The following is a 19,796-nucleotide window of genomic DNA, read 5'->3' as shown; positions in this document are numbered from 1 at the left end:
AAAAACTAAAATGGAGATGAAGAGCCAAAGAAATTTAGAAGGCAATGCTGCCCTCTCCTGGTGACTAAAAATGGTTAAAAAAATAATAATCAAAACAATTTGTCCTGTTACAGGATAAAGAATACAGTTACATATAAACAGATTTTATTTTTTTATTTTAAATGTAACATTAATATTTTACATTTATATTAAAATTAATGTAATGTTTAATTTAATATTACATTTGATATTTAATATTACATTTGATAATTTTTGCAGCTTTTTGATTGAATTAAATGGATGGTGTAGCACTAGCAATGCGACATAGTTAAAACGTTGAATACAACATAAGTTTCAATTTAAAATAAAATATAACAATGAAATATCAAGGAATAATAATAATAATAATAATACAAATTATAAGATGATCATGGAATACTGTATACACAGGACAGACAAAAAAATATTAATGGGATTAATTCTTAGATAATATTAACACTTTTATTAGATTTTTTTAGAGAAATATTAAATGGCCCCTTTGGGTGTTATAACAATCATACAGTCTGGATTAAATAAAAAATAATATGTAAATATATCAAAATATTATTCACAAGCCTCATAAGACACTAAAGATAAGCTGTACTGTCAATTTAACGCCAATTTATCATTAAAGAAGAGCATTGTGGTGATAAATGAATCTCAAAGCAGCAAACTACAGGGTTAGACCTTAAAGTAACTCTACAGTGCACCTGAATATACACAATGTTACATTTCATATGATAAACATACATGAAACAATACTGACTCTGGTATCTACATACATTATTCTGTATACAATTTGATTGATAAAAATAAAGCATGTAAACTCAGTTATAGTATAGGGTTTTTTTTTTTTTTTTTTTTTTTTTTAAAAATAAACTCATCTGCTATTGCTTTGGTGTGATGGACCAGATGATCGGGACAAGAAGGACCAGTGTGCCACTTTCCCGACTGGCAGAAGACTCCTGCATGAGGTTCCCGGATCTACTTCCTTCCACAAACCTATCTGTGCTCAGAGACTGAAGAGCTCATCGGCGTTTGGTGCGTTTCCATTGGTCTTGTCCCAGTCGGTCTCAGAGTTCCAGTCCTGAGGCATCACCCCAATGTCCAGGACCTGGGGGTTAGTACGAGACTCAGCGAGTCTATGGGGAAAGAGACAGAAGAAGGTCAGCTGAAACTCTTCAGTGATGCAGATGTACAGGTTTGATTAACATATGGGTAATTGGGTAAATAAGTACAAATGAAGTATAAATCCTCTGATTTAGTCACATTTGTAAAGCTGGAATTGCTCATATGTTTCTAAAGGTTTCATTAAAGTTATATTTCACCCCAAAAATTTACATTTTCAGAAAATGTACTCACTTTCAGGCTTTCTAAGATGAGTCTGTTTCTTCATCAGAACATCATCAGAACAGATAAATTTAGCATTACATCACTTGTTCACCAATGGATCCTCTGCAGTGAATGGGTGCCGTCAGAATGAGAGTCCAAACAGCTGATAAAAACATCACAATAATTCACAAGTAATTCACACCACTCCAGTCCATCAATTATTGTATGTATATTTTTTCAATTATGGATAGAGCAATATTATGGATAGAAAACTTGTTTAAAGATACAAACATCTTGATGGATTTATTTCAAACACGCAGTTGTTCACTTCACAAGACGTTAATAGTTTTACTGGAGTTGTGTGGATTATTATTTAGCTGTTTGGACTCTCATTCTGACGGCACCCATTCACTGCAGAGGATCCCTTGATAAGCAAGTGATGTAATGCTACATTTCTACAGATCGGTTTTGATGAAGAAAAAAACTCATTTACATATTGGATGGCCTGAGGGTAAGTACATTTTTTAACAAATTTTCGTTTTTTTGGGTGAACTATTCCTTGAAAGGCCACATTTGGTTGGTAGCTATGTTATTTACTATGTTAACAACTGAAATGGTTTTATATTTAAGGTTGGAAGGCATGCAGTACAATGTAATCGTATTACATTTTAAACTAAGTGTTATGTTCAGGGATAAAAAACAAAAACAGGATGAAAACACAAATAACATACAAACTGGCTATACTGAGAATGATGGGATATTGTAAAACCACACTGAATTTAAATATGGTTCATTGCAGAACCCTGCCATCAAATACACAATCATATCTGTGTGTTGGGTCAGTACAAGCCCAGGATGCTAATTTGGTTGGGTTGATCAATGAAAGTTGGCAGGGTTCTGGAAGACAACAGTGGAGGGGAATGATGTTACAGACTGACAGACAGTATATAAACAGAACACAGATTTGGGTATGGAGCGGGTGGAAGTTAAGCTCAGGTTGGATTGTTACAGGACTGGACCTGTGCTTGTTACCTGGAGAGTACTCATAGCTATCCAAACTGCAGCTAGGAACAAAGAGAGAGCACAACAATCAAGGGCCGCAGGATGCTTCTCTGTACCCCTTTAAGAACCAGTTCTATTTTAAAACAAGTGATAATGCATGAAGCAGCCAGTTTTTGATATTAATCTACCGGTAGGCATGAAAGGCTAAATGAGGCATTAGCTGCTTCAGCCCAGATGAAGAAGTTGCTGCTCAATAACTCTGCTCCCATCTTCAATTATTCTGATAATGTCCTTCGGCCAACACATAGTTCCTCTGATGCAAGACTTATATAAACATATATTAAGTAATAAATGACTAAATAAGTAACAAACTGCATCCAGTAAATAAAAAGGTTAGATTTATTTGGCCCAGTTTAAAAAAAAAAACAAAAAAAAAAAAACAACAGATGATAGGAAAGAAAAAATAAAATAAATAAATAAGAAGCTTGTCGAGGAAACTTTCCAAGCATTCCTTGTTTGAGGGATTTAATCAAATATAATTGAAAGCATTTGTATTCGTAAAGCACAAATATTCAGGTCAGGTTTGTCATCTTTATGCCATAAAAAATAAATAATTGAAGGCCAACTCTACATTTGCAGGGCGAATTATACCCTGCCAAAGTACTATTAAGTAAAGCTGGAGCTTGGTTCTGTGGAAAATAAACAAATACAATCAGAAAATCTGTCTCATGAGACCTCCGTATGGGAAAAGTGCCTTTGCTCAGTTGCTCCGGATGATTAATCAAAGGCCAAGAAGTATGCAGAGCAAACTAAAAGAAATATTTCAAACGGTTCCAACAATCTTTGAGAACAAACACAGAAAGATTGTAGTTTGAGATCATCTTGATGTGCGAGAGGTTATCAGCATGTTTTTTACATGCAGCTCACTTCTCAAGGATTTGCCCTTCCTGCCCCTCATTGAAGAGAGATAGAAAGGAGATTTAGATGAGACAGAAGCTTGTGAGAGGAGATAAGAACAGCTTTGGGTGCCTCATACCTTGAAAAAGCCTCTTCCAGACCATCATCCATCTCCTGAAAAGAGGAACAAAATGGTAGTCGAATTGTAACAAGACAAGCAAAGCTAATGGCCTGCAGTCACTCATGTAGAAACCTCCCTGAGAGTCTCATTTAAGAGAAAAGCCCTTGTACAATACAAGATCTTACCCATAGGGTGGTGCTGTTGTTGTTGGATTCGGTAGGATTGTCCACATTTTCCACAGCAGATGAGTAATCATCAATGTCCAACAGGTTCTCTGTAGCTACTGCTAGAATAGACACATAGACCATTAGTATCAAAGTGCTAAAGTGATAGATCACACACACACAAAGAATAGAACAGAAGGCACAGTGAGTTTAAGTAGCTTGTACCTCCTACTTTAAGGCTGTTCAGGCTGACCGATCTCTCTGACTGTGAACTGTTGGACGTCTCTCCAGCTGAATCCCATTTCACACGGTTCTCTCTCTCTGAAAGTAGAGCAACATACCATAAAATAAAACAGAAATATATACGTACATTTCACTGAACACTAAACAAAAAGTTTATCCCAAAGTGAAAACATCAATTGCTCAGAATGAGGAGTTCAAAAAGCTGATAAACACATTGTGATAATCTACAAGTAATCCACACAACTCCAGTCAGTCAATCAATTGATGTCCTGTGAAGTCAAAAGCTTTGTGTTTGTAAGAAATCCATCATTCTGGCATTTTAACTTTAAACCATTTCGTCTGGCCAAAATATAATGTCCATAACCTGTTTTCACTTGATCTGTGCATATTTCTCACCCGATTCAGATGAGATGACTCATATTTTAGACAGAAGCAACCATTTAAAGTAAAAAAAATTGTAATAATCTATTTATTTCTTACAAACACATACAGCTTTTCACTTCACTAAGATGTTAACTGATGGACTGGAGTGGTGTGGATTACTTTTATCAGCTGTTTGAACTCTCGTTCTGATGGCACCCATTCACTTGGTAAGTAAATTTTAATTTTGGAAATTTTTCATTCCTTTAAGTATTAATATTATGTTGTATTCTGGTCATATCATTTTAGAAAACTTGTTTGTAAAGTTGAAGATATACAATGAATTTCTTTGTGCTGCATTAACTGGCTTCTGTTTACCAAATCTAAAAATAAAATCATTTTGTGTATCCATCTTTTCTATAACATGGCCCGGCTGCCATAATCAATCACAACAGCCTCAATGTCCTCAAAGACCCCACCAGGAGAGCATATTCTTCAAAACAAAGTGACAAATTATTTTCCACGTGGCGTATGATCCTCTGCAGTTATATACGACCTCCACATTGTTCTGTGAAGAGATATGACACTGTACCTTCTTTGGCAACCTCCCAGAACTCGAAGGCCACTCTGAAGGCCTGAGCCACCGTGAGTGTGACCGCCTGGGCCTGAGAGAACACAACAAGACAAGAGCGAGTCATTAAGATGGGAAGGAGGAGAGTATCTGTGCATTATACACACAAGAACAACATAAACATACAACATATACAGTATATGCATATTTTTAAGTCATTTTAACATCAGTCATCAGTGGTTTGCAAACTTCTTAGACCACATAACATATCTAAACAAATCAAACCAAAAGGCACAGAAGTAGTCTGAATCTCACACAGAGCTATAATAATATAACTAGATCTGCCTCTCTCTCTATATAATATATAGACATAAAACAACACATCTTTATGGTAACTATTAGAGACAGACAGATAGATAGAATTAAATACATAAATTGTTTATAAGAGAGAATATGAAATACAGTATTTTTATATAAAGTAACTTATTATATTATGAATTACATTGATTATATCGTCTATAACACAAAAGCTCCGTTCTGCAACCTATTGATCATAAAACACATTATTGTAACTATTGGGGCCAAGTAAGCAAATTAAAAAAGGTAATATATTTTATATTAACTACATTATTAATTATATTGAAAATAGTAAGTATAATATTTTTATCAAATTACATTGAATATAATCACTAAACTAGGGATGTCACGATTCGATTCACGATTTTGATTTTCTCACAATTTTTTTTTCAACAAAATGAGATTGAAGACATTATACAGTAAATGAAAAGGTTTCGTTTTATTAAGCTATTGCTGCACGTTTCTTTGTGAATATGAAATATAACAAAACCAAACTGAAATTCACTAAACTAAAAATCACTTCTGAAATAACTGAAAAAAAGCAACCATTCTCACAACTGATTTGAATAGTTTTACATTAGCATGTTGCTAAGCTAGCAACACAGTATCTCAAAAAAGCAAAAATACACTGCATACACAAATACTTGGTACAGTATTACATTTATAAACAATCAATAATTACATTGACCTGCTTTTGTACCAAAACCTTTTTAGTATTGAACAAAATGGATTCATAATCATCAATTTTCTCAAATTGTTTATAGGTCACAGACTTGTTTCACCTTTCAGCTTTTATATCTAACCCTCAGCATCTAGCCATGAACAGGCATGTTTTTGGATGGTGAAGTGAATGATTTGAAGAACAGACACAAAGTGAGCTAGTCAGCTATTCTGGAAAAAACTGTCCCCCTTCTTCATGCTGTGTTTGACTGCTTTTGTTCCAGTCAGAAGTCTTTGTGGTGACTGAAGATTCACAGCTTTCATAAGGAAAGCATCAAACACTCACCACTTTCCGTTTGGCACAGAGGAATGCGTGGCACTCCAGTGTCTCATTCTGCTGGTTCTGGGCGATGAAAGCAAACACTTTGTCATGCATCTTGTCAGCTGTGCAGTATGATATCCTGGGGGAAAGGGTCACAAAACAGACCAGAGTTAAGGACTTGCAGTCAGTTTTGAGTAAATAAAAAAATGATGTTTTGCAGAGATATGGATATGGAGCAGACACAGCTGTCTGTGCTGGATCTGCTAGGACTGTTTTTTGTATTGCTGTTACACATCGAGGAACTGACGGCTGCTGTTTTTCTTTAAACAAATATAGGAAGTGTGTGTGTGTGGATAGTAGGCTCAGCTGAAGCACATCCAACTGTGAAGATGAGATTTGTGGGAACTACTGCTGGTCTCCTGCAGCATGCTGTATTTCACATGTCCCCTATTGAGAGACTCAGAGGTGGGTGTGTGTGTGTGGGTGGGGGGATAAATCATCTCCACTGTAGGTCAGACACGCTCACTTCTCAGAAGAGGAAGCATACAGAGACCATTAATTTCATAGCGTGTGAATGTTTAACATGCAGGTGAATGTGAGAGAAGTTGTGCCGGAGGTGTGTGGAGTTCACCTGAATATGGAAATGTTCTCGATCAGCTGGTTGGACACAATGTCACACAGGACGATTCCCTGAGGAGACACTTTCAGGGCCACTTTGGGCAGTTTCTTCCCACTGGCTTTGGCTTACAAATGAACAAAACAATGAACAAGAACAAAATATTTTAATATTGTTGCTTTTACGTTGTCTATTGAATTTCCTAGTAGTGCTTGTCCATGCAGAACTTGGTTCATGATTCTAGGATGTTCTGTGTGATTACTTTAAGGGTTATGGGCAATGTTCCGCCTCGCAATGGGCAGCCTCGCACTTCTTCTGTGGTGAACACGCAAAATAAATAATATGCCGCGCACACGCAAAAATGTGTTAGGAAAGCCATTTGATTGAATTCTAGTAAACGTGAAATAATTGCAATGCTCGGGCAAACTGCTATAGAGTTGGTGTCGCTATAGAGTTAGAACCGGTGAATGCGGTTTACAGGTTTCATAGAAAGAGAATGTTGTCAGTAAATCTGGTTCTGTGATTACCGCTAAATCGCCATCAGCTGCTTTCAGATGGAGCGGCATTTAATAGACAGAGCCGTAGATCACTGACAAGCACACACAATATCGCGTTCATTATCGAAGGCGATTCATCTGCGATAATGAACGCGATATTGCGTAGTTTGTCAGTGATCTACGGCTCTGTCTATTAAATGCCGCTCCATCTGAAAGCAGGTGATGGCGATTTAGTGGTAATCAGGGAACCGGCTTTACTGACGAAATGCGCGTGACAATCGCATGCGATAAATCGCCCAGCCCTAGGAACGACATCGATTCTTAAATTCCAAGAATCGATTAGTCTAGCCTGTTTTCAGTAAATAGACATCGAAGGGCACTTCCCATCCAATAAATCACAACAAGCATTGTGCTTCGGTTCTTTTAATATGAAACAAAGTCTCAGGTTTCAATTTATGTCCATAGTATTGCAGTATTCAAACAATAACTGTAATTTTGGCTCCGTTTAATCTAGAGTTACAGATCGCTGTAGCGCCTCAGTTCAACAGTTGTGGCAGCTAAACATCTGAAGGTAAGTCAAAAGGAAGAGTACAACTTTATAAAATATCCTGTTTCATGTAATCGCTCAGTGTTTCAGCCACGCAAATACGTCAATACTTGTAAAACGTCACATTGACCATAAACTCGTTAGTCAGCCAGAAAAATAAACTGTAGAGAGGGGTATTATGTTAAATATATACACCATATAAAATATTCATTGTAATTTTTACTGTTCTTATGTTTAATTTATGCTTGAATAAATCCATCATTTTTTATGATAGCCACCATTTAAATTTTTATATAAAAAAACAAATTGAAGTAGAAATATTATTATGTAATTGTAACTTTATTATTTTAAAAAACTGTTAAATGTGAGCCAAATCATCACAATTAAAAGAACCAAAGACTTAAACTACTTCAGTCTGTGTGCATTGAATTTATTTAATACGCAAAGTTCACAATTTGAGCTGAATTACTGAAATAAATGAACTTTTCCATGACATCCTAATTTTTTGAGATGCATCTGTACATTAAATAAAAATGCACAAACAATTTCATTAGTATTTAGTGCATTTAGTGTTAGTGTTAATAATTACTGTTATCGTTTTATGGTCCAGCCCTAATCCGAGCTATATGTCAAATGACAGAACTCACAGTGGCAACAATCCTCTTGACAGCAGCGGCTGAGAGCTCCTCGCCTTTGGGTTGGTCCACCAGAGTCATGCCCAGATGCCGAAGGTTAAAGGTCATTCCCTCCAGAAGAGTCTCTCTCGTGTCAGTCCAGTTCTCAGGGAGCTCTGGAGCATGGGGAGAAAAGATGAACAGAGTGAAGAGTTTATGAGGCAACACTAAACAGCTACAAAAACATCCACATATGATGGTTAAACCAAGTCAGCACGGACATACAGCAAACAGCTTCAAAGTGCACACCAAAGACTTGTGCTGTAGAGGTCATGAACAGTTAGGAAATATTGGAAGAAACAAAACACGAGCAAATATTTGTTGGAATCGACCTTTGCTCTAAAGACTCTAAATATCTAAAGATATTCCAGGCCAAAAACATTTTGGATGCCTCTGTACATCCTTATTTCCAGGGCTGACTGAAAACAAAAAGACAGTCAAAGTTCTGGAGCAGCTGTAAGAGATGAAATTTCTTTCTTAAAGCAGTGTTTCTGGTAGCATTTTTCGCCAATTTCTATCCTGGAGAGTCTTTTCTCAGCTCATCTTCACTTAAACTATAATGTGAAAATATAAAAGTCTTGCTTAAACCCCTACTGCACATACAGGAATAATTTGGTTAGGCTGAATATTAACACACATGTATTGTATTAGCCTGTTTTGAATACTTGAGAAATTTTACTTGTAATGTTGATGCCAGGAATGTATCAATTATATAATGTGATTAGAAAACCTCCAACACTTCTGCCTTAAAAATCTACATAATTTCCCAATCGGATTACAACACATTAAGCCGTTTCAGCTATCCATTAACTAAGATGCACACAAATAAAGGCTCTCATTATTTCTGTTGGCTCTAGTAACACTATCTGTGGCTCCTGCAGTCACCTGACTGCTTTTGGCAGTGGAGTTATAACATTTAAATTCAGATAATCCCCACAGACACATGCTGGGAATTACAACACAAAGGAACCAATCCAAAACAGACAAGACCTTTTTTCATTTAGTCAAATGTGTTAAACAGCTATAGTGAATATACACCCTTTTGTGTTACATTTTTCTATATGATCTCAATGGTTTGTTTTTCACAGGTATTTAAGTCAGAGTATGTCCTTATTGTGTTAATTTTTCTATATGATCCTAATTAATGCTAATGACCCAGATAGGCCATTAAAGTATATTATCCACCTAAATGTTATAATATAAAGTTAAAAAAAAAAAAAAAAAAAAAAAAAAAAAAGCTTTCTTGGTATGTTCTCACCATTCAAAAGTGCTATAAGTTCTCATGGAGCAATATGATATAAACTGCACTATTTTTAAGTCATATATTATTTACAAGGAAAAGGCAATTCCTGTATCTCATTTACTTTAGTCCGAACAAGCCACTGATCTGCTAGAATCCCAGAATCCTCTCAAATGCTCAACCATTAAAGCTACTGTACCACTGGTTCAATGAATCATACATAATCACAGGAAACAGTGAATCATTGTCTTAGAAAGAGATTGCTGGTTTTTGTGCGCAGCCGACAGAAACGTGTCACAAGGGCAAAATTCACAACTCTAATGTGGCATAAACAAAACCTGTCAGACCAAAGATGATCAAATCTTTACAAAGAAACTGTAATGCTGATGAGTGACTTCCTGTGTCCTTAAATCACTTTAGGAAGCTGCAGGGTCTATATCATTACTTTCCACACAGCTCCTGAAATAACATATCATGCTGAAATTATTGATGATGCTCTACAACAGCAACGTAAAACCAGGGTAATTCACAGACATGCAGAGATGGAAAAGGGCGTAATAATACAGCTCTAGTGACATACTGATTAGTGACACACCCAAGGGCCCTTAATCACAGAGGGGAAGCACTACTTTGTCATAACCATGTCCCTGAAGAACCATCCAAGGGTGGAGTGACCCAAACCACTGCCTGCCTTCAAGCTCCAAAATCAGAAACTCAACTGGCTATTGGGCCAGATATGATTACAGTGCAAAATGGTGATTTTTTTTTTTTCTCTTCTCTGAGGTCATGGTAAGGTTGGGAGTTATTTCAGTCTTGGCCAGAGAGAAAAAAAAAAAATGTAATTTTGTTTATTTTTCAAAATGGAAAAATAAACAGCACTCTCAGAAACAGGAAGTCATTCTTGCTTCGAGACAAATGCAGATAAATGTTGATGACGCAAGCGATGGTGACATGTTAACGAGGACCTTGATATGAGAGATTTATGTGTGAATTACAAACAACTGCTAAACAGACCCTAATTTCTTTGGGGGAAACTATAGCTTTGTGAACAAATCTTCATAAAAAAGTTCATTTAAAATCCAGGTCTTCCCAGTAACTCATGCTTCTACTTCCACACAGCTCCTCGTGAAACATGAGAGGTGAATATCGAATGCTTTTATCAACTGGACTGCCTGGAAAAGGCTCAACAGCTGCTGCTGGACGTCTCCCTGGCGCTCTGCATCAGACTGCTGTACTCTTTAGTATGTGCAGGGCAAAGACACACCAAAGATCCAGAGGCACGGGCGATAAATCTCACCACTATAAAACACCATAAAAAATGTCTCTTCATTACAATGCAGCCATGTTTGCTGCAAGCTACGCACTTTCTCTGTTCAGGCACACGACTTTGGAGCAGCAAGAAGGACATTTCTGATCACTCTGATGAGAAGTGTTCATAGAAGATAGCAGAATTAAATGCTTCCAAGAGGAAGGAAAGTAATTATGAACCATAAGGTAAATCGTTATCAAACCCCTTGTTTAAAAGTTGACAAGTCTATTCATTTTTCTATCTGTGCACAATGTAGTCACTTGTCTTCAATTTTGAATATCTGTATATAGTATTGGGTCAATAAGACGCTAATTTTAATTTTTTTATTTCTTTTTTTCCAATTACATTAATTAAAAATACATTAAGATGCAATTCACATTTTCATCAGTAAAGCAATTGTAAAAATATTATTATCTGACAAACTTCAATCAACCAAATTAAAGTTATGTGGCGTAACCATTTTCTATCTATATATATATATATATATATATATATATATATATTATATCGATCGATGATAGATAGATAGATAGATAGATAGATAGATAGATGATAGATATAGTACACACACACACACATAATATATTTAAAAACTTTTTTTTAATAAAATAATGATAATGATAACACACGTAAGAAAAATGTTTTATTTTTACTTATATTATGGTTACACCACATGGCATTGTAGAGTCATTAAACAGATTATTTATTAATTTACTTTATGACATACAAGAGGAAGGGAACTATAACAAGGTGAATTATTATTGAACCACCCATTTGAAAGTTAATAAGCCTATTCATTTTGCTTTCGTAACTGTAAATAATTAATAAATATATTACATATATTAATAAAAATATGGATACTTGGGAAAAAAAATCTACCAAATCATAGTTATGTGCAACCAACATGAAGGGAAAAAAATAATATATATATATATATATATATATATATATATATATATATATATATATATATATATATATATATATATATATATATATATATATATATATATATATATATATATATATATACACACACACACACATACACACACATACTCATGAAAAAGATTATAATACTACGAACATGGTACATGTGATTCAAACTAAATTGCTCCTTTTATTTAGCATGGACACTCATTGTCACTGACTCTGTTTTTTCACCGCTCAACCATGACCCTATCAGAACAGACCTGCCACCCATTTTTTGGGGTCATGACCCACCAGTTTAAAACCACTGGTTTATAGAGGGAACATACACAATCCAGTTGGCAAAATGAACAACTGCAGCCCAGTCAAATAAAAAAGATCTTTGTCTGGATTCCTCAAAAAGGAGTGAAATGAGTTGAAGTCTGTACTGCAGCTAAAAGTAGGTCAGTAAATCAACAAAAGAATGTTAAACACACAAATGTGTCTTATTCTTCATCACTCATCCGTTGAGAGAACAACCTATAAACACTGGTAGCTTGCTGATGTTGGAAACTTTTACCATTTTGGCAATGCCTTAGCCTTCACTGTGACTGAATTATGACCGAACACAATCATAATCGTGTACTTGCAGACTTCTTGCATTCTAGGTCATGCAGATAAGCAGCTCTCAGCCAACAAACAGAGCTGCTTTTGTCAAGTCAAGGAAGAATTAAAGGGGAAATGAAAATGCATAGCAAACTTTCTGGTCCCACTAAAGGAATAAAAAAAAAAAAAAAAGTTGCCCTTGTAAAGACCAAGCCAGCCCACTTCACCTGCTTTCAAAGCTCTGCTCTGAGCTTCATTGCAACTTTGAAGAAGTCTTTGTCGAAACAAATGTGCCTTAGAATGGCTTGGAAACTGCCAGCAAACAAGTACCTACTTGTAGACTAGTCCAGGATGGATGCCAAAGAGAAGGAAACAGATTTCAGATGCCGACAAAATCACACTGCTGGCTTTGCATCATGTTTATTTCACAAAACCGTTGTAGGCAACTTCTCACCCTTCTCATAACGTCTCTTTTCAATTAACCCTCAAAGACCCACTGTAGCAAAACTGCAACAATTGTTTAAAGCAAATAAATTACTGTTTTAAAACTTATCACTTATAAATTACTAAACGTGGGCAATTAAGGGGAAAAAATAATAGTAATAATATATTATTACTTTTAATAATATATCATTAACGTTTAATATTTTATAAGTGATTTATAAGTGAAGTTTTAAAAATATCAACCCACATGCACTACAGTTTAAAGGTTTGGGGGCATTAATACTTTTATTCCACAGTTGCATTAAATTGATCAAAGGTGACAGTAAAGACATTTATAATGTTTCAGAAGACTTCTTATAAATGCGGTTCTTTTGAAATTTCTATTTTCCTGAAAAAAGAAAAAAAAATGCATTGCACTTCACACAAAAATATTAAGCAGCACAACTGTTTTCAACATAAATGATGATGATAATAATAATAATAATAATAACTGTTTCTTGAAATCAGCAATGACTTCTGAAGGGTCATGTGATACTGAATACTGGAGTATTAATTATGCTGATGCATGAAAGGAATAAAGCATTTTATATATATGTATTTTTTTTCAATATTACTGTTTTACATCATTTTCTATCAAATATATATATATATTTTTTTTTTTCGACACCAAACTAAGTAGCGCAAATCTTTTTTGTTTGTTTTTGCCTTTTTTTATTATGATAGGATAGTATAGAGCTGACAGGAAGTGAAGTGTGAGAGTCACAAGGGACAGGATCGGGAAAGATCCGAGCCGGGATTCGAACTTGGGATGCCCGAATAATAACGCAATGGCACTATAAGTCAGTGCACTTGCCCACAAGGCTATTATTGTCGCCGATGCAGTAGTGTAAATCTGAGACAAAGTTACTTTTTAAAAGCAATAGCGGGCCTTGCTGGGTAAAATTTTATTTTATTCACACAAGTCACATAATACAGCTAAATATTCCTAAATATTTTGGATGCAGCCTACCAAAACTTTTAATACAGTCAGAGGAGCCTTCAGAGATATAGAACATATTGAAATTTCCGTTATCTCACTGGAAGATTTATAAAGGTCAAAGCCACTGCATGTGCTTTCCCAGAATATATTACAGGAGGTTAGTGAGGTGTGGAAATATCTCAGGATCTTCACAGAGTGAGAGCAGAGAGCAGCAGATCCACATTCCAGCCTCCTGGACCAAGAAAGTATGTACTTGTATAGTGAATTATTACAGTGGTGAAACTGTGCAACCCTGGAAATAGTTCGTAACTTTTTTCTCTCCCGAGATTTGCGCTTAAAGCAAAAGTGATTTGCTAAAATAAAATGTCTGGGCTTTTGAGGGCTAATGAAAAGCATGCTAGTGTTGGTGACATGCTCCAGCAAAGCCATTTCTGAAAACTTAGACATTGTTTTTGGCCATTACTGCTGTCTAGAGAGGTAACGTTAGCTCAACAGGTTTTGAGACCCGGCCATCCACTAATGAACCCTAAAACATGTAGCTTCGTATGAAGGTTGTGCATCTCGTCAACAGATGTAACTTAAATACTCATCTGTGCCTTTCATTAAACAACTTTTCAGAGAATATTTCTAAATTGTAACCAAGAGCCATTTAAAAACACATTTTACCCACAAACTAACTAACAGAGCTTCATAACTATTAGGAAAACTTAATCTTTTGAGTGTATTACCAAACATAATTAGCCCTTCTAACAAACAAATTCAGATGCTAGTGGGTCTACAGCACGCAATACGAGACGAAAGTCTCGCTGTTGACACAAATAACGTTAACGTTACTCACTCTGGTGTTTGCCTGAGCTCCGGGACTGTTTGGTCAGGCTGGGACTGCGAATAAAAGCCCTTCTGGCTGATTTTAGCACGTCCATGGCGAGGTTTCTAAGCGGAGAAGCGTCTTCAGGTGCTGCTGTTGGCCATGAACTACGTCCTCTCACTCTCAACTTTGTTGTCGCCGTGTGGACGCCGACATCTGTGGGAATACTTGAGTCTCCGCGTCTCCTGGGCGGCGTTTCATCCGTCAATCAAAATTACGGTCGAGTTACGCGGCGCAAAGATTCTGTTTCCATGGCAACGGCGTTAAACAATCCATTCGAAGCCACGTCAGATTCACGCTTTATCAAATGGTTGTGCGCGAATATCAAACAAGAGCGGTTTTTTTTTTTCAATTTACTAATAAGGAACCTGGTATGAGCGCCGTGATGTGTTCATTCCACCCTATAATGCCTGACGAGTCAACATTTGTAAGGTTAGAATACAGTCCGTGATTCCCAGAATAGCAAGACACGAAAAACATGTGAGAGCATAGTGGGATCTACGTTCCCTTTCATAGGTCACTTCGATGCTGCGGTGACGTCACCGTATGGGAACACCTTCGGTGTGACGAATGTTTGAAGCCCTATACCATCTCGCCAATCCTATTGGCCAAATAGCGCTTGGCACCGCCCTACGCATGCGTACGCATCGTATCCCCGGGCGCCGCGCGCTATTTCACTCAGATTTCATTTCCTTCAGGAAAGAGAATCATCTGTGCCCTGGAATCATCTCGCGTTCATAGCGGTTTTCTCGAGCAGTGTTAATTCCTCTTCGCGGACGCGATGAGCTTTCGGAAGTGCAAGGAACCGTGTACCAGGTTCATCACTAAGGGGAGACACTCACGAAAGGTGCGTAGTCTGTTTGGGATTACATCACGCGCAGTCTGCGCTTAGTGGCCTTTCCTCTTGTCCCCACTGTGATGGCCTGCGACTTAAAGTACTGCGCTCGAGGGTAGAAGTGTTTTCCAAGGTCGCCCCCGCGTCTAACCCCCGCCGTGTCGCTTCTGCGGCTGCCGAGGCACCGCACGAGGCGATGGCTTGGGGAGACATGTGCGACCTCACTTACGACGACAGCGCGGCGCTGGAGTTTTCTCCACATCGCTCGCTCTCCCCTACCCGAGTGCAGGATGCCACCTTCGTCGAACCCGTTGTGTTCTCGGACGGGGGGTTTACAGCCCACCCCGGAGGCATACGATGCTATCTCCTTCGGTTGTGGGCAGTTCGACGACGACGTCTTATCCACCGCGGCCTCGGAGTCTGAGGACTTCGTGGCAGATACGGACAGCCCTCTCCCTCCTAGCGGACAGGAGAAGCGCGTTTCCCCCTCCTACAGCGAGCTGTTGGATGTGGTCTCTCGTGCGGTGGGTAAGCTGGGACTGGATTGGGAGGTTGAGAAGGCCGAGGCCCAACCTTCATCTAAGCTGGACGACCGTTTTTTAACTAGTCGTGCTCCTGCGCAGCCCCGTAGGCCCCTGCCTTTTTTCCCGGACCTCCACCAGGAGGTTTCGAGGTCCTGGAAGCAGCCCTACTCGGCGCTCATCACGAACGCTGCGGCTGCGGATTTCACCACCATTTCAGATATGGCGAACCGTGGCTATACAGCGATGCCTCCGGTTGAGGAGACTCTCGCCGAACATCTGGCGCCTAATTCGGCCAAGGCATGGAAGTCTCGCCCCCTCCTTCCTTCGAAGGCGTGTCGAGTCACGTCTAGCCTCGTCGGGAAATCTTACATGGCTGCTGGCCAGGCAGCCGCATCGCTCCACTCTATGGCGGTCCTCCAGGCCTACCAAGCGGAGCTTTTAAAGGATCTCGACGAGGGGGAGGGCATCACACCCGAGGCTGTGAAAGAGCTGCGTCGAGCAACGGATTTGGCGCTACGCGCTACCAAACATACTGCTCGGGCAGTGGGCCGTTCCATGGCTGGTTTGATTATGGTTGAGCGCCACCTTTGGCTGAATCTCACCGATATCAAAGAAAAGGATAAATCTTTTCTCATGGACGCGCCCATTTCTAAGGACGGTTTTGTTTGGAGAGGCAGTTACGTCGGTTGGTGGATAAATTTAGGGCAGCGAAACAGCAATCAGCCGCTTTCCGCCAGCTGATTCCACGCAGACCCAGAGAGACTGAACGGCGGCAGGCGCCCGCGCGCGGTCTCGTTCAACCTCTTCAAAAACCGCCAACGGGCTGCCTCACGGGAAGAGCCTTCGCCTATGGCGCCCCCTCGTAAGGACTGGGGTCCTAAGGCTTTTCCACCAGCTCGCCAGCGACAGCGGAAAAGATTAGACCTGAGTTCGACAGCTAATGCCTCTCGCTCTCGGGCTCCTAATAGCAGCTCCTGATATTCTCGCTGCTTGCCAGGGACTGTGCCCTCCGCTAGAGAGCGCTATTGGAACGTTTTTCGCGCATCCAACCCTCTCACTGCAGTCCCCACGCTCTAACATTGACTGTCTCGCCGCAAAAGGCGCTTCGAGCGGCATTGGATCGAGCAACCATGTCAGGCGTTTCCTCAGACACTCTGCGCGATTCAGCCTTCAGAATCCGAGGAACGCTACAAGGGTCTGGCAAAGACGGCCCGTTTATGACGGCTCATACAGCCGCCGCTTTTTCGCTAGCGGCAGAGCCCGATGTTCATCTTGTTGGATTAATTCCTGCCGTGGACACGCTTCAGGATTATACACAACGAGATGCAACGGATTTGACGCGCGCGCTTCCCCGTCTTACGGACGCCGCGAGCTTTCCGTATTCGGGCATGTTAACGCGTATGAAAACGCTGAAAAAGGCGGAAACCTTGAAACCACTGACGCTATTTCGGGCCGCGTGGGAACGCTTGCCCGGCATTTCGCAATGGGTGTTACGCACGATTCGTCTCGGATACACCATTCAGTTTCGAAAGGGCCCGCCTCCTTTCCGCGGAATTCTTCCCACGGTTGTGAAACCAGAGGAAGTCGCGGTGCTGCGGCAAGAAATGACAGCTCTGCTGAAGAAAGGAGCTATAGAAGAAGTACACCCCTCTCAGATGGAGTCAGGTTTTTACAGCCGCTATTTTGTTTTACCAAAAAAAGGGGGCGGTTTGCGACCCATATTGGATCTACGCCGTTTGAATCTTGCACTCAGGACGAGCAAATTCAAGATGTTAACGGTAAAGTCCATTTTGTCTCAGATTCAACCAAACACTTGGTTTGTCACGATCGATCTGAAGGATGCATATTTTCATATTCAGATCATCAAGAGACACAGGAAGTTCCTCAGATTCGCTTTAGAGGGCAAAGCGTATCAATACCGTGTTCTTCCGTTCGGCTTAGCCCTGGCTCCCCGAACTTTTTCAAAATGCATGGACGCAGCTCTGGCCCCGTTGCGGCTCCAGGGCGTTCGTGTGTTGAATTACTTGGACGATTGGCTGGTGTTAGCTCAATCACAGACTCAAGCACTCTCTCACCGAGATTTAGTGCTGAATCATTTAAGCAGCCTGGGCTTATGCACGAATTTCCAGAAGAGTGTTTTAATCCCCTCTCAACGGATAACCTTTCTGGGAATAGATTTTGGACTCTCGCGCGATGACAGCCAGACTATCTCTCCCGCGCATTCAGTCTCTCACGTCATGCGTGCGTCACTTCAAAGTAGGCCGCACAGTGACGGTGAGTTTGTGTCTCAGGCTGTTAGGTCTGATGGCAGCGGCATCCCCCGTAATTCGTTTGGGCTTACTTCACATGCGCCCTTTTCAGTGGTGGACGAAAAGTCATAACATTTCACCCCGTTGTTTTCCGCATCGTACGATTTCGGTGACACGGAGGTGTGTTATGTCAATAAAACAGTGGATGTCAACCGAGTTCCTTCTAGCCGGAGTTGGGCTGGGGATTTGTGCTTCCCGAGAGACTGTCACGACGGACGCGTCTTTGACCGGTTGGGGAGCTGTTTGTCAAGGGCGCCCAGCTCATGGAGTGTGGACAGCGACACAACGCGGTTGGCACATAAACAGGTTGGAACTACTGGCAGTTTTTCTAGCTCTCCAGTATTTCTCAAATCTGCTGACCGGCCGTCATGTACTACTCAGGTCAGACAACATGGCGGTTGTGTCATACCTGAATCATCAAGGAGGGTTACGCTCTCGCCCCCTGTGCAGGCTGGCGAGGAGTATTCTTCTTTGGTCTCGGAACAGATTTCTATCGATCCGAGCAGTTCATGTCCCCGGACGTTTGAACGTCGGAGCGGATCTGCTATCCAGACAGACTCTGGAGCAGGGGGAATGGAGATTACACCCACAGACGGTGAGCCTTTTATGGCGGATATTCGGAGAGGCGAGAGTGGACTTATTCGCGTCGAGCACGACTACGCATTGCCCACTGTGGTTCTCCCTATGCCCTCCATCGCCCCTAGGCTTGGATGCGTTAGCTCACGATTGGCCCAGGACCAGCTTGTATGCTTTTCCTCCAATTCGTTTAATTCCAGCGGTGTTGTCCAGGATACGGCTGGACAAAGTGGAGCAGCTGCTGCTGGTGGCTCCGTGGTGGCCCACACAGCCGTGGTTTGCGGAACTGGTCAGTCTAATAGTGGGCTCTCCATGGGAGATTCCCCTCAGACAGGACTTACTATCGCAAGCACGAGGGATGATTTGGCACCCGAGGCCAGATCTGTGGAAACTGTGGGCGTGGCCTCTGAGCGGAGTGAGTTAATATGTCCCGGTCTTTCTGCGGAAACCTCCGAGACTATTATGAATTCCAGAGCAGCATCTACGAGACGCTTATATGCTTTCAAATGGAAGCTGTTTACGACCTGGTGTGGTTTTCGTAGTATAGACCCAGTTTACTGCCCAGTGGCTTCAGTACTGGAGTTCCTTCAAGACCGTTTCTCTGATGGAGTAACGCCAGCAACTTTGAAAGTTTATGTGGCAGCCATTTCAGCTAACCACGTATATATGGATGGTGCTTCAGTGGGCCGTCATCCGCTGGTCTCTCGCTTTTTACAAGGTGCGCGACGGCTGAGGCCTTTCCGCCCTGTGCGAGTTCCCTCATGGGATTTATCTATTGTAATGCAAGGTCTATCAGGACATCCGTTTGAGCCCTTG

At 40.2% G+C, this 19,796-nt stretch overlaps 1 protein-coding gene across 3 annotated transcripts; it reads right to left on the bottom strand.

Annotated features, from left to right (window-relative positions):
• Positions 1-454: 454 nt before the first annotated feature.
• ldlrap1a (low density lipoprotein receptor adaptor protein 1a) lies at positions 455-15,118 on the bottom strand. Of its 3 annotated transcripts, XM_019097225.2 has the most exons (10): positions 14,707-15,118; positions 8,355-8,497; positions 6,679-6,791; positions 6,072-6,186; positions 4,730-4,802; positions 3,760-3,855; positions 3,556-3,656; positions 3,389-3,423; positions 2,383-2,414; positions 455-1,160 (listed from the first exon to the last, which is right to left on the bottom strand). In XM_019097225.2, exons 1-10 carry the CDS (start codon positions 14,789-14,791, stop codon positions 1,114-1,116), a joined length of 840 nt encoding a protein of 279 aa, XP_018952770.1. In that variant the 5' UTR covers positions 14,792-15,118; the 3' UTR covers positions 455-1,113. The 3 variants fall into 3 exon arrangements, with proteins under 3 accessions (XP_018952770.1, XP_018952769.1, XP_018952768.1); XM_019097224.2 differs by lacking the exon at positions 2,383-2,414 and having other exon boundaries at positions 3,556-3,653; positions 14,707-15,057; XM_019097223.2 differs by lacking the exon at positions 2,383-2,414 and having other exon boundaries at positions 14,707-15,051.
• Between the last annotated feature and the right edge of the window lie 4,678 nt (positions 15,119-19,796).

Source organism: Cyprinus carpio, chromosome B19 (genome assembly GCF_018340385.1).
Source record: "Cyprinus carpio isolate SPL01 chromosome B19, ASM1834038v1, whole genome shotgun sequence".
Taxonomy (NCBI): Eukaryota; Metazoa; Chordata; class Actinopteri; order Cypriniformes; family Cyprinidae; genus Cyprinus; species Cyprinus carpio.
This window is presented reverse-complemented; position numbering and strand designations above follow the sequence as displayed.